We start from the raw sequence: 14,781 nt of genomic DNA, 5'->3' as shown, positions 1-14,781 counted from the left end.
GAAGAAGGTGTTGATGCCCCTGTACAGGTCATTGGTGAGGCCCCACTTGGAGTATTGTGTTCAGTTTTGGAGACTGTATCTGGTGAAGGACATAAGAAGACTTGAGGCAGTCCAAAGGAGGGCAACAAAAATGATAGGAGGCTTGCGCCAGAAGACGTATGAGGAGAGACTGGAAGCCCTGAATTTGTATACCCTAGAAGAAAGGAGGGACAGGGGAGATATGATTCAGACGTTCAAATACTTGAAGGGTATTAACGTACAACAAAATCTTTTCCAGAGAAAGGAAAATGGTAAAACCAGAGGACATAATTTGAGGTTGAGAGGTGGTAGATTCAGGGGCAATGTTAGGAAATTCTACTTTACGGAGAGGGTGGTGGATGCCTGGAATGCGCTCCCGAGAGAGGTGGTGGAGAGTAAAACTGTGACTGAGTTCAAAGAAGCATGGGATGAACACAGAGGATCTAGAATCAGAAAATAATATTAAATATTGAACTAAGGCCAGTACTGGGCAGATTTGCACGGTCTGTGTATGGCCGTTTGGTGGGGGATGGGCTGGGGAGGGCTTCAGTGACTGGGAAGAGTGTAGATGGGCTGGAGTAGGTTTTAACTGAGTTTTCAGCAGTTGGAACCCAATCACAGTACCGGGTAGAGCTTTAGGATTCTTGCCCAGAAATAGCTAAGAAAAAATTAAAAATTTAATTTGAATCAGGTTGGGCAGACTGGATGGACCATTCGGGTCTTTATCTGCTGTCATCTACTATGTTACTATGTTTCTATGATTGACATGAAAAGGAGAAACTACCTTTGGCAGAAAAGAAGGAACAGGCCTCACTCAACACTACCCGCTCCCTAGAAAACTCCAAGAAGGGAGACCTACAAGAGAGAGCCTGCAGCTCCGAAACACGTCTAGCAACAGTAATAGCCACCAAGAAGACCGCCTTAACGTCCTTCAAAGAGCAGGCTCCCAAAGGCTCAAAAGGGGGGCTCACTAGCCAGGACAGGACCAGAATCAAATCTCAAGAGGAAAAAGACGGTCGCATGGGAGGCTTGAGCGATTTGGCCGCCTGCAAGAAGCGAACGACATCAGGAATGGCAGTCAGCCGCTGACCTCATAACAACCCATGAAATGCTGACAAGGCCACCAGCTGAACCTGGAGAGAAGACCAAGCCAGGCCACTGTCCAGGCCATCCTGGAAGAACTCCAAGATGTCAGGCAGGGAAGCGCGAAAAAAGACCACTCAACGTGCCCCACACCAGTCCTCAGAGATACACCAAACCTGCACAAAAGCCGAGATGGCAAGTCTCCGGGACCACGGAAACAATACTCTGGAAGGTACACCAAATAACTGCCAACAAAGTCACCTCCGGGACCCCATGAGGGTGGAGATCACTTTATCTGAATACCTCTCCTTACCTAGGTGTTCCCTTTTAAGAGCCAAGCCTTAAGACAAAAGAGACTCTGATCGAACAGGGGAATGGGGCCTGAGTCAGAAGATCGGACGAAAGAGGCAGAGGAAGAGGATCCGACACCAGATGCTGCACCAGATCCGCATACCACGGATGCTGGGGCCAATCCGGAGCCACCAGAACCACAAGGCCCAGGTGACGAACAATATGGAGTAGAACTCTGGCCATAGTAACATAGTAACATAGTAACATAGTAGATGATGGCAGATAAAGACCCGAATGGTCCATCCAGTCTGCCCAACCTGATTCAATTTAAAATTTTTTTTTTTTTTTTTTCTTCTTAGCTATTTCTGGGCGAGAATCCAAAGCTTTACCCGGTACTGTGCTTGGGTTCCAACTGCCGAAATCTCTGTTAAGACTTACTCCAGCCCATCTACACCCTCCCAGCCATTGAAGCCCTCCCCTGCCCATCCTCCTCCAAACGGCCATACACAGACACAGACCGTACAAGTCTGCCCAGTAACTGGCCTAGTTCAATCTTTAATATTATTTTCTGATTCTAAATCTTCTGTGTTCATCCCACGCTTCTTTGAACTCAGTCACAGTTTTACTCTCCACCACCTCTCTCGGGAGCGCATTCCAGGCATCCACCACCCTCTCCGTAAAGTAGAATTTCCTAACATTGCCCCTGAATCTACCACCCCTCAACCTCAAATTATGTCCTCTGGTTTTACCATTTTCCTTTCTCTGGAAAAGATTTTGTTCTACGTTAATACCCTTTAAGTATTTGAACGTCTGAATCATATCTCCCCTGTCTCTCCTTTCCTCTAGGGTATACATATTCAGGGCTTCCAGTCTCTCCTCATATGTCTTCTGGTGCAAGCCTCCTATCATTTTCGTCGCCCTCCTCTGGACCGCCTCAAGTCTTCTTACGTCTTTCGCCAGATACGGTCTCCAAAACTGAACACAATACTCCAAGTGGGGCCTCACCAATGACCTGTACAGGGGCATCAACACCTTCTTTCTTCTACTGACTACGCCTCTCTTTATACAGCCCAGAATCCTTCTGGCAGCAGCCACTGCCTTGTCACACTGTTTTTTCACCTTTAGATCTTCGGACACTATCACCCCAAGGTCCCTCTCCCCGTCCGTGCATATCAGCTTCTCTCCTCCCAGCATATACGGTTCCTTCCTATTATTAATCCCCAAATGCATTACTCTGCATTTCTTTGCATTGAATTTTAGTTGCCAGGCATTAGACCATTCCTCTAACTTTTGCAGATCCTCTTCGGTGTCTACTCTGTTACAAATCTTGGTATCATCTGCAAAAAGGCACACTTTTCCTTCTAACCCTTCAGCAATGTCACTTACATACATATTGAACAGGATTGGCCCCAGCACCGAACCCTGAGGGACTCCACTAGTCACCTTTCCTTCCTTCGAGCGACTTCCATTAACCACCACCCTCTGGCGTCTGTCCGACAGCCAGTTTCTGACCCAGTTCACCACTTTGGGTCCTAACTTCAGCCCTTCAAGTTTGTTCAACAGCCTCCTATGAGGAACTGTATCAAAGGCTTTGCTGAAATCCAAATAAATTACATCTAGCATATGTCCTCGATCCAGCTCTCTGGTCACCCAATCAAAAAATTCAATCAGGTTCGTTTGGCACGATTTACCTTTTGTAAAGCCATGTTGCCTCGGATCCTGTAACCCATTAGATTCAAGGACCACTAATGGTCACGGAAGGAACATATACAATAGCCCCTCCGTTGGCCATGGTTGAACCAGAGCATCCAGGCCCTCGGCTTGACCATCTCTGAAACGAATGAAGTGGGGCATTTTGGCATTGACACTTGTGGCCATCAGGGTCCATGAGGGGCTAACCCCAAGACTGCACTATCAACTGAAAGGCCACGTGGCTTAGACACCACTCTCCAGGATCTAGCACGTGACGACTGAGTAAGTCCGCTTGAACATTCTCCACTCTGGCTATGTGGGAAGCCAAGATGTCCTAAAGGCGAGACTCTACCCAGACCATGAGCAGAGCCACCTCCTGCACCACTTGAGTGCTCTTGGTGCCCCCCTGACGACTGACATAGGCCACCACCATGGCATTGTCCGACAGAACCCCGACTGACTTGCCCATCAAGAAGAAGCAGAAGGTTAACAGCGCCAGACAGACGGCTCTGGTCTCCAGAGCACTGATCGACCAGGACGCCTTCTCCATGGACCAGGTGTCCTGAGCTGAGTGACCTAGACACTGAGCTCCCCAACCGAGGAGACTGGAATCCGTGAAAAGCACTGTCCACTGTGGTTGATCCAGACTTGTCCCTTGAACAAGATGGGAGGTCTGGAGCCACCAATGAAGACTGCACCGCACCAAGCCCCACAGAGGAACAGGGAGATCCAGAACGTGCCTCTGGGGCGACCACCTCCAAAGCAGAGCATACTGAAGAGGATGCATGTGGGCCCGCGCCCACCTCACAACGTCTAGGGAAGCCGCCATCGACCCCAAGACTTGGAGGAAATCCTGCGCCCGAGGACACCATAAGCAGGTGAATCTGAGATTGCAATTTGCTTAGCCGGGCCTCTGGGAGGAGACCTTCCTCAAGGAGGTGTCGAACAGAACCTCAAGGTACTCCAAACGCTGAGATGGGGCCAACCAACTTTTGGAAAGGTTGACCATCCATCCCAGCGACTGCAGAATCTCCACCACCCGAGCCATGACCTGGGTGCTCTCCTGAAACGACTTTGCTCGAATCAACCAGTCATCCAGGTAGGGATGCATCAGAATGCCCTCTGTCCGCAAGGCCACCACGATGACCACCATAACCTTGGTGAACATCCGGGGAGTGGTGGGCAGACCAAAAAGAAGCACACAGAATTGATAGTACTGACCCAAGATTGCAAAGCGAAGGAAGAGCTGATGGGAGACCTGATTTGGAACATGCAAGTAGATCGAGATAAGTCAGAAACTTCCCCACTGAACCACCAGAATGACAGACCTCAGTGTCTCCATGCGAAAAGAGGGAATTTTGAGAGCCCTGTTGATCCCTTTCAAATCTAAGATGAGCCGAAAGATCCTTCCTTCTTGGGCACCACAAAATAAATTGAGTACCTGCCGGTGCCGCACTCCTGAGGGGGAACTGGAACAATCGCTTTGAGATCTAGCAAGCGTTGAAGGATCTGGCAAAAGGCCTGCATCTTCCATGCTGCCTGACACAGAGAAGCTAGAAAATGATCTGGCAGAGCAGGCAAACTCCAGAGCATATCTATCTCGTACCATCTCCAGGGTCCACTGATTGGACAAGATTGCGGCCCATTTGGGAAAAAAAACTCATGCAGCCAGGCACACACTGGAACCAGAGGGGGCACCGGCAAGGAGTCATTGGGCAGGTCGGGCAGCAGGGAAACCGGTGGAGGGATTCCCAGCCCCCCGACAGGACTGCATGCATTGATAAAAGCAACCCTGGGAAAACCCCAAAGTCGGAAAAGTAACAGCCCCATGCTTAGGGCGGTATCTGCGGAACTCCTGCAGATGCCCCCAGGCACTGCCACTCCAAGCTGCCGGGCAGGCACAGTCCTCAGGCAGGCAGGGCACTTTAGAATCCGTCAGAGTCTGAACCAACTTATTCAAATCATCTCCAAATAAAAAAGACCCCTGAAAGGTACAACACGCAGCTACTCCAAAAGCCATAGACTTGGCAGACGTCCGCACCAAGTCATAAAGGGCATCCGAGAGGAACGAGGCAGCCATCTCAATCTTTGCCACCCCCTGAACCACCAAGGCCCAGTCATCAGACTCGCAATCCAGGATGCCCTCAGCCCACCGAAAAATGGCACGAACCACCAGCCCCCCCACAAATAGCCGCCTGGACCCCCAAGGCCAAAACATCAAAATTCTGTTTATGAATGGTCTCCAACTTACGCTCCTCAGAGTCCTGTAAGGGAGAACCACCCTCAACGACACGGTATGCCACTTAGCAATCGCTGAGACCACCACGCCCACCACTGACGACTTCAAGGTAGCCCTATCCCCCTCCGGGATGGGATACAAATGAGCCATAGCTCACGCCAACTGAAACTATGCCTCCGGCGTAGTCCATTGAGCCAGGACGATATCCTGAAAATTCTGATGCATAGAAGAGAGTGGGAAGTAGCGCTGATCTCCCTAAGAAGAGGGTACCCCACACGCAGGGTCTCCGGTGGCGCCTCTTCAAAACGCAGTACCGAGACCTGCTGAATCAGTTCCGGCAACTCATTCCTCTGAAAAAGGCACACCAGACGCCTCTTCACCAGAAAGTGGAAAACCCGACGCCCCGCCACCAGTGGCCATTCCCTCAAGAGGATCCTGGAATTCCTCAAAAGAGTCCAGGTCCTCATCCAGGCCGACACGTTCCTCCGATCACAAATCCTCATCCCAAGCCACCTTCAGGCGCTTGGACGAAGGAGAAGGAAGAGGGGATGCCAAAGATGCACGCGGGACCCCCAGCCACCTGAAAATAGGCTCTGCACAAAGCAAAAATTAAATCAGGGGAAAAACTCCCAGGGGTCCCATGGGACTCCCTGTCACAGCAGGGGACCCAGCAGAAACCTACCCCTGTCACCTGAGGTTGCAGATAAAATGGAAGGGCCTGTCTGTAAAAATGGCAAAGTTCCCACCCAAAACAACCCCTCCAGGGCCTGTAGCGGCTGGGAAGCCTGAACTGTCCCAACTGCTAAAGCAGGCAAAAGTCAGCATCAGCTGTGAAAGAAACAACTGATAGGAAATCCATCCGTTGATGACAGGGGAAGAACGCGGTTCCCTGCAAACCGCTGCCCGCTCGCAAGGCACTAGCGGTGGGGAGCCCTGGACGCCGGCACCTGCTGCCGACGAGGCTCCTCCACCGCACCGGCCCGAACAGCTGTTTTCAGGCCGACTGCAAGTGCCTCGCGTCTGGACCAAATTGAGCACCTCTTCTTCTGAGAAGTGCTCAATTACTCCATACGTGACCTAGCTAGAAGAAAAAAGGGCCAGTTAGTTGAAAAATACAGTAATTTACAGCAAATTTAAATGGAAAGCAACCCTTCAGACCGGCACTTCAGGATTTTTTTTTATTTTTTACAGAACAGACTCCACTGGCTCTCAAAGCAGTATACCTTGCTTGAATTAGGGGGCAAGGCTTACTGCTGAGGCACTTCTAAAAAAATGTTTGGGAGGTGGAGGAAAGGGGGGAGGGACCCAGTACGAGACCCACCGGGTCTGACACCCCCAAACAGGGCCCACCCAAGCTCAATACAGCACAAAAACGGGGACCAGGATCACTAAACAAATTCCAATAGCCATAACCAAGGGAGAAGGGTACAGCTCCTCACACCTGCTGAGAATGAAAGAAGACTGATAGGAATAGAGAAAGGCACCTATTATGTACTATTCCACAGTTTTGTTTCAGTCTCTACCTGCTGGTCATGAGATATATACCCGCTTGTAAGATACCTATACCGGTCTGGAAAGTTGCTAAAGAAATAGAGTATTTCATCCCAGTCATCTTCAGACTGAACTTCCCCATCTTGCGCATGGCACTGTTGCAGGGGAATTGCACTCTGGGGGGGAGAGGGGGGGAATTCCCAGTGCCAGCAGGGCTACAATCCCAGAGGGTTCCACGCAGCCCTTGTTAATCATGTAAGCTTAAAACATAATACTGATGAATTAATGTAGAAACCTCTGGATGCACACAAGCTCATTTCTAGGATTTTGTGGCCATGTCACGGCTACGCTTCATCGAAGACGCACTTGTGCTGTCCCCCTGGCCCAAATCTGGACTTTTTCCTGGACAGATCCTCAGCTAGCCATCCACCACTAACTTGGCATGAATCCAAAGTATCCTGGTCTGAGGAGTCCATCAAACGTTTTTAAGTAAAATCCAGGTGTTCTGAGGCAGGTAGAGCCTTTTATTTTCAAATTGGGAAATCCAAGATGGCTGCTGTAGCACAAAAAACCAGTACAGGGGAGCTAAACTGGGGATTAAATCCCCACCAGACCTCACGCACGCACGCAAATGGGAGAAGGAAAGCAGTTGGCCAATCCTGGAAAAACCACCATGGAGCCACTCAGCCTGCACTCAAACCTATTGCGGACGAACCTGGGAAGAGCACTGCTCCAAAGGGAACAGTCCTTGAGCCTCCAAACTGTTGATGCAGGCTGTCCAAGTGGGTGCACTGCAAAGCAGTCTGCCCCTTGGAAGCAGACCCTCGACCTTAGAATCTGCAATCTCCCACAGCCAGAACTGTCAGCATGCAGCACCAAAAAGCCTCAAAAATGGTTAGTGAACAAGACCAAACTGAAATTAAAAGAAACAAGAGCAGAAAAGACAAGCTTCTACTATCTCACTTGTAGAGAAACAACTGCACTCAGAAGGATGAGAGGTGAAGCAAAAGAATGATAATGAAGCTCCCTACAAGAATTCTCGTGAGAATGGATTGACTACCCGCAAGTTCAGGAAAGGAGTTGTCTATCACACTAGAATTGCCAGTACCGCCTATATGTTCTCATCTATACAGGCTGTCAATCCCATTACAGGTACCGACAGATCCCATACAATTAAAAGATGTTTGTTATGCTAAAAGGTCTCTTACAGAACATTCCTCAGATCCAAAGACCTATATCTCTAGATTCCCCAACCTACAGGTTCCAGTTCCTCACCACCCCCAGGAAGCCCATCTAAAGCCCCTATACCAGATACATCAGCCATGGTGGAAAGATGAAGAGGATCTCTGGGGTTTGTTTGCTTTTTTTTTTTACAAACTATAATAATCTGAACATACTCTTCCTACCTTTTACCAGGACACTTCAATTAAAGGCCGGTCTCACTTACCTTAAACTTAGGAACAGGAAGAGAGAGTTCTCTATGCTTGGACCAAATCCTCCGAGGACGTGGATCTTGCACAGCCCCTACAGGTAGATACCTTGCATCCTGAATAGACAGAGGGAAAGCAGAAGGGTAAAAACACAAGGTCCATGAAGGGGGAGGGGGAGAACAGCACAGAATATTTTACAACATTATGGTGGTTATTTTAGAAGCCCTATTCAAGATCTGCATGTGTAAATCCCAGCATTTACACATACACATCCATTAACTTAGACAACTCAATGTTAGACACCTGGAATATATATATGCAAATCATGACTATATGTCTATGATAAAGAAGTGTGGGACCAGGAAGAGAGCCAAAATGTACAAATATTCCCCATTTCAGAAAGAGAATTCATGACAGACCTTGACCCGCTGGCCAGAAGACATCAGAGATCCATATCCTGGGGTCTATGAGGTCAGTCCGGAGTCACTAGCAGGGTGACTTGCAATCCTGAACAACAGTAGCCTATTAAAGGCCAAAAAGGGAAGACAAAGAGGCTTCTCACCTGCCAAGGTTGAACTGGGGCATTGATTTCCTGGTCCTGCCCTGTCTGTTGATGTCAGATAATGCCACGGCTATGGCTCTGACCACTTTTCTTTTGAGGAGCAGCTGAAACCCTCCAAGATCTCTGAACTATTTATAAATCTGCCATCTCCAAGCTTGACCAAGATCCTTAGGCCAACTGGCACAGAGTGAGCTCCCCAACCAAGGAGACTTCCATCTGTAGTGACCACAACCCACTGAAGAAGATCCAACAGAATTCCCCTCAACAAGTGAACCAGACTGTCTCACTATGCCAGACTGAGTCTTGCCTTGGACAGGAGAGGATGAGTACAACCAGAGTCCTGTAAGGCCAGAATCCACCGCAACAAGAAGGCCCGGCCCTGTCCAGGAAATCATCTCCACAGTTGGAACCCTGGAACCCGGGAGCTACAAATAATCCCAGACAGCAGGTTCCTAGAGCTCATGCAACCTGTGCAGCTGAACATTGAGCTTCTCTACCTGCTCCTCTGGAAGAAACACCATCCCCCTGGCCATGTCAAAGCAGACTCCAAGATACTGCAGGGACAGAGATAGTACCAGTCTGGTTCACTATCCAGCCCAGAGATTCCAGAAGGGAAATAACCTGAGAGGTGACCAAATGCCTCCTCAGCCGAAGAGCCCAAATGAGCCAGGTCATCACAGGATAGTGCATAGCCACTATCACCCTGGGAAATGTGTGAAGGGACTGCAGTCAGACCAAAGGGCAAAGTGCTGCCAACACACAAATGTACAGAAACTTCCTGTGGCGAGCTGCGATAGGAATATGGAGATAGACCTGGGAGGTCAAAAACTCCCCCAGCAGCACTGACATGATTAATGAGCAAAAAATATCCGAGACTCCATGCAAAAGTGCTGGACCTTCAGACAAGCATTCATGTTCTTGAGATTCAAAATGGTGAAAGGAGCCAACCTTCTCTGCGACCATAAAATAGAAGGAATACCTTCCTAGTCGTGTTCCTGCTACAGAATAGGATCTACCATTTCCAGATTGCACAGATGTAGTAGCATAAGCACGACCACCTATTGCTATAGGTCCAGGCCAGACGAAGAGACCATGCAGGCATCTGGAATGTAATGAGTGAAATCCAGAGTACCTATGTTCAACCACCTCAAGCACCCATTGGATTGTGATGATGCAGGCCCACTCAACCTGGAAGAGACGCATTCTAGGATCAAGGAGAAGCCTGGTACATCCTTATCACAACCTTACCTCCCTTCTTTGGAACTTGAGCTCCCTCCAAGTTTTCTGCAAACATTTGAAAACCTGGCTTTTCACAAAAACGTAAATCTTCCTCCAATTTAGGAATCAAGGAAACTCTTATATCTGGGCATCCCAAGTCCTCTAAATTTTCTTCACACTTCTACCTCTAACCCTCTGTTGTAGTTCCTTCCTATTTCTTCCACTGTAAACCGTGCCGAGCTCTACGAACGTGGAGATGATGCGGTATACAAACCTAAGGATTAGATTAGATTATCAGGAAAGACAGGCGGCTGGAGTCCTGCTGGAAAGATTCGAAGACCCAACTCTCTTGGGACCATGAACAGATTAAAGGACCAACTCTGACTCCCCCTCCTCCCCCCCCCAAGTCTAGGCTGAAAAATGTTGAGACCACCCTTTGAGGTGTCCTCTGGAAGCAGATGATCTCTACACCCCATTTTCCCCAAATCAGGAAGGCAGAGAGGCTGGCCTTCCTCAGGTCCTTCACCAACTTTTCAAGATTCTCTTCAAAGAGCAAGCACCCTTTAAAGAGTGGCTGAATAAAGAGCTTCTTCCAAACCACATCTGCAATCCAGTAGTGGAATCATAGGCAATGGCACTCCACCACAGCATAAGTCACTGAATGAGAAGCCAGGCAAACTAGATCCTAGAGAACATCCTACAAAAAGGCCATCCTGTTTTCGGGCAAGCAGAAGATGCTATAGCTAACATAGCATAGCTTTAGCCACATCATTAATTGCCCCCTCCCCAAAGAACCCCGCCCCACCCCCCTTCTTTATCTCGCCCCACCCCCACCCCCCCGATCCATTCTATCCTTCCCCCCAATTTTATCTACTTCGTTGCCCGCATCCCTATTTAATTGAACACTTAACTCTACATAAAACTGTTTAATTAATACTTAACTGCAAGTAACTATGTTTAAATAATATGTACCACATGTAACTATACACGTAACTATGTTTAATTAATGTAAATCTGTTCAATTAATACTTAACTGCATGTAACCGTGTCTAATTAATGTGAACCGCCTAGAACTCACTGGGTATGGCGGTATACAAGAATAAAGTTATTATTATTATCATCAGATTGTGGCCTGAATGCTTGACACCTCCACCGAGAATGCTAGGTAAAGCTGTTAACTCCAAATAAATAGTATGGTAGACAATCCTCAAAATCTATAAGAGCAGAAAAAAGCAGACTGATACAAGATATCCATCACCAAAATACAGCAGGGCATAGAAAATTGTTCATCACCATAAGTATTTATTCGCCATGCTCACATTGTAGTGATTGACAGTTTTCCATGCCTTGTTGTCTTCTGGTGATATCTCTCATTATCTAACTGCTTTTTTCTGCTGTGGAGCTGCTGTTCCATCATAAAGTTTCTTAATGGCAGAGTATCCCTGAAAGGGTTTGGTGATTGCCTAAGTGACCACTATCATCAGTGCAAAACACTGAATAACTCTCAATCGCCTCAGGAGCAAAGGTATACAGAAGATTGAAAGGGGAACCATCAGGATTCTTCCACTCCTCCATCATCATATGGAAATGTACAGTAAGGACAGTCATACTGGGTCAGACTAATGGTCCACCTAGCTCAGTTTCCTGTTTCCAACTGGAAAATCCAGGTCACAATACCTAGTTGAAATCCAAATAGCAGCAACATTCCATGCTACCAATACAGGGCAAGTAGTAGATTCCCCCATGTCTGTCTCAAGACCATGCTTCAGATACTTCCTCCAGTAACTTGTCCAAACCTTTCTTAAACCTAGCTATGACCTCATCCTCTGGCAACAAGTTCCAGAGCTTAACTATTCTTTGAGTGAAATAATATTTCCTCCTATTTGTTTTAAAAGTATTCCCATCCTAGTTTTTGTACTGTTTGAAGGGTGAAAAATGGATTCACTGTTATCCATTCTATACCATCAGGATTTTGTAGACCTCAATCATCTCTCCCTCTCAGCTGTTTCTTTTCCAAGTTCAAGATCACCAACCTCTTTAATCTTTCCTCATACAAGAGAAGTTCTATCACATTAGTAGTATAATGGGTACACCTCATGTCAAAATGATTGACAGCTGTCAGAGATAAGGATCGACCAATCAGCGTTCACTTCCGGGTTAAGCCCCCGCCCACCCTCCGCCCATACCACGCCTAAACCCTGCCCACTTTTACCCAAACCCTGCCCATGCCCTGCCCACTCCATACCCACTTTTCCCTTAGCCCCGCCCAGGCCCCAGCCACACCCACTTTTCTATAGCCCTGCCTACCACACACCCGCCCACTCTCTACCCATGCCCCACCCCTCCCATAGGAATGAATGGTTGTGCCCCACCCCCGCCAATGGCCCTGCCCCTCATGCCCCGCCCCTGCCCATGGCCCTGCCCCCTCATGCCCCGCCCCGGAAATGCACTTTCTGATGACATCACCGGAAATGGGAGTGCCTGCCCTACCAGAAGTGCACATTCTGATTCCGTAGGTGGAAATAGGGTAAATGAATGTAATGTAATGTAATGTAATTTATTTCTTGTATACCGCTACATCCGTTAGGTTCTAAGCGGTTTTAAGAAAATATACATTTAAAATTGAAAGTAAGAAGTAAGAAAGGTGCTTAATAAATTCCCTTACTGTCCCAAAGGCTCACAATCTAACTAAAGCACCTGAAAGTTGATAAAGAAGTGAAAAATAAAGAAGAAGATTAATGTTAATGAAGCGTCGGAAATGCGCTTTTCTGACCACGTAAGCGGAAATAGGGGAAACAGACTTAGTCAAAACCCCCCCAGAAATGATGTGGCCAGAAAAAGAAGTGTCTATTTTAACAGTTTTTTTAGTTAAGACAGGTTTTAAGAGCTCATGGATAGAGCAGATCACAAAACAAAAGACATTCCTGTTTTTAAAACAGACAAGGGCAGAAACAATTCAGAAAAGGCTGCATTTATTTATTTTTTTTCTTTTCTGGTTTTAACACACTTTCAGTAGGAATTCTGAGCTAATGGTTAATGGGCCAGCTCCCCTATTGTCATGGTAACAGCTGATAAGCCCCTTGCAGCCCCCTGATAAAGCCAAGGGGGGGGAGAGGTGGAGGTGTGTTTAAACATGTCTGAACATGTCCCGGCCCCCTACTATTGTCTTAACAATCTGAAAAAAAAAAAACACAACTGTCACCTAACAGGGGTCTGTTAAAAAGGCAGTTTTAAGACCTATTTTTTTTTTATTTAGAGCTAAGCTGTCAGAGCTGAATGGAACATGAAAGAATCTTTATTGAAGCAAATTTATTATGATCCATACGCGGCAGGAAGCTATGGAGGCATTAACCCTCTACTTCAAGCGGATAAAAAGAGCGATATTACAGTCCGTAGAAAAGACGTAGTAGACTGGGTCACCGGTCAAAACGCATACAATTTACACAGACCGGCTAGAATCCATTTTAAAAGAAATAAAACAATGGTGTCAGAAGTTGACAGCCAGTGGCAAAATGACTTAGTCGACATGTCAGCCTTTGCCTGTTATAACAACGGTTACAAATACATCTTAACAGTAATAGATATCCTGTCAAAATATGCATGGGTCGTGAGTTTAAAAACAAAAACCGGTCACGAAGTTACCAAAGCCTTTGAAACAATATTTAATTTAGGGCGTACACCTGAAAAACTTCAAACAGACAAGGGTAAAGAATTTTTAAATAAGTCTCTGAAGAATTTATTAAAACAAAAAGGCGTTAGCCATTTTGTGACCCATAATGATGTTAAAGCAGCTGTAGTGGAAAGATTTAACAGGACTTTAAAATCCAAAATGTGGAGATATTTTACAGCCCATAATACCTTTACTTATCAAGACGTCCTACAGGCTATAGTGCAAAGCTATAATTATAGTTTTCACAGAACGATACAGGCGAGGCCTGTAGATGTGACACCCTCAAACTCTTTGCAGATTTGGAAAACAGTCTACGGCAGTAACATCAAACGCGATCCCACCAAGGATCTCTTAATGAAAGGAGACCATGTGAGGCTATCAAAAGTTAAAGGAAAATTTGAGAAAGGTTACGAGCAGTCATGGACGGATGAGATATTTATAATAAAAGATGTTTTAAACAGGGGTCAAAGAACAACATACAAGATACAGGATTACGATAGCGAAGCTATACAAGGTTCTTTTTATCCTGAAGAATTACTAAAAGTAAGGCCCCTACAGGACAGAATATACCATATCGAAAAGGTTCTAAAGATAAAAGGAGGGGGTAAAAACAAAATTTGTCTCATGAAATGGAAGGGGTGGCCTGATAAATTTAACAGTTGGGTGAAGGCCTCTGAGATTCAAGACATCTGATTTTGTCTTTTGAAGCAGCACAGAGAGAGAGAGAGAAAAAAAAAAATGAATGACGGTGGCTTTTATATCACATTGCCTAGCAATGCTTCGGCAGCTATGTTTCCCCATAATACCAGCTCTAATTTTACCATACAAATAGCTAGGCCTTTGGACTTACAGGGTCCGTGGGAAGCGGGGCTGGTGGAAATACAATACCCACATACTTGGGAAAATATTAAGGAAGACATAAAGTACGTTGTCACCTCTGGAGAAGGAAATGTACACCAATTTACAATCCAGAGAGGATATTATGCGACCATGGGGAGGTTATTGGAAACCATGAATCATGACATTAGAAGCGTCTATGAGACTGAGAGACCGCCGAGAATCATATATGACCCCAATACACGAAGAA

The 14,781-nt window shown here is 46.8% G+C and overlaps 1 protein-coding gene across 1 annotated transcript in view; it reads right to left on the bottom strand.

Annotated features, from left to right (window-relative positions):
• The window catches only part of SETD1A (SET domain containing 1A, histone lysine methyltransferase), a 350,806-nt gene that overhangs the window by 244,144 nt on the left and 91,881 nt on the right, over nucleotides 1–14,781 (bottom strand). The window contains exon 3 of the mRNA XM_033946630.1: nucleotides 8,262–8,360. Within this exon, the coding sequence (XP_033802521.1) occupies nucleotides 8,262–8,360 (99 nt within the window). The remainder of the gene's footprint in view (nucleotides 1–8,261; nucleotides 8,361–14,781) is intronic.

The sequence above is a fragment of the Geotrypetes seraphini genome, chromosome 5, assembly GCF_902459505.1.
Source record: "Geotrypetes seraphini chromosome 5, aGeoSer1.1, whole genome shotgun sequence".
NCBI classification, from domain to species: domain Eukaryota; kingdom Metazoa; phylum Chordata; class Amphibia; order Gymnophiona; family Dermophiidae; genus Geotrypetes; species Geotrypetes seraphini.
This window is presented reverse-complemented; position numbering and strand designations above follow the sequence as displayed.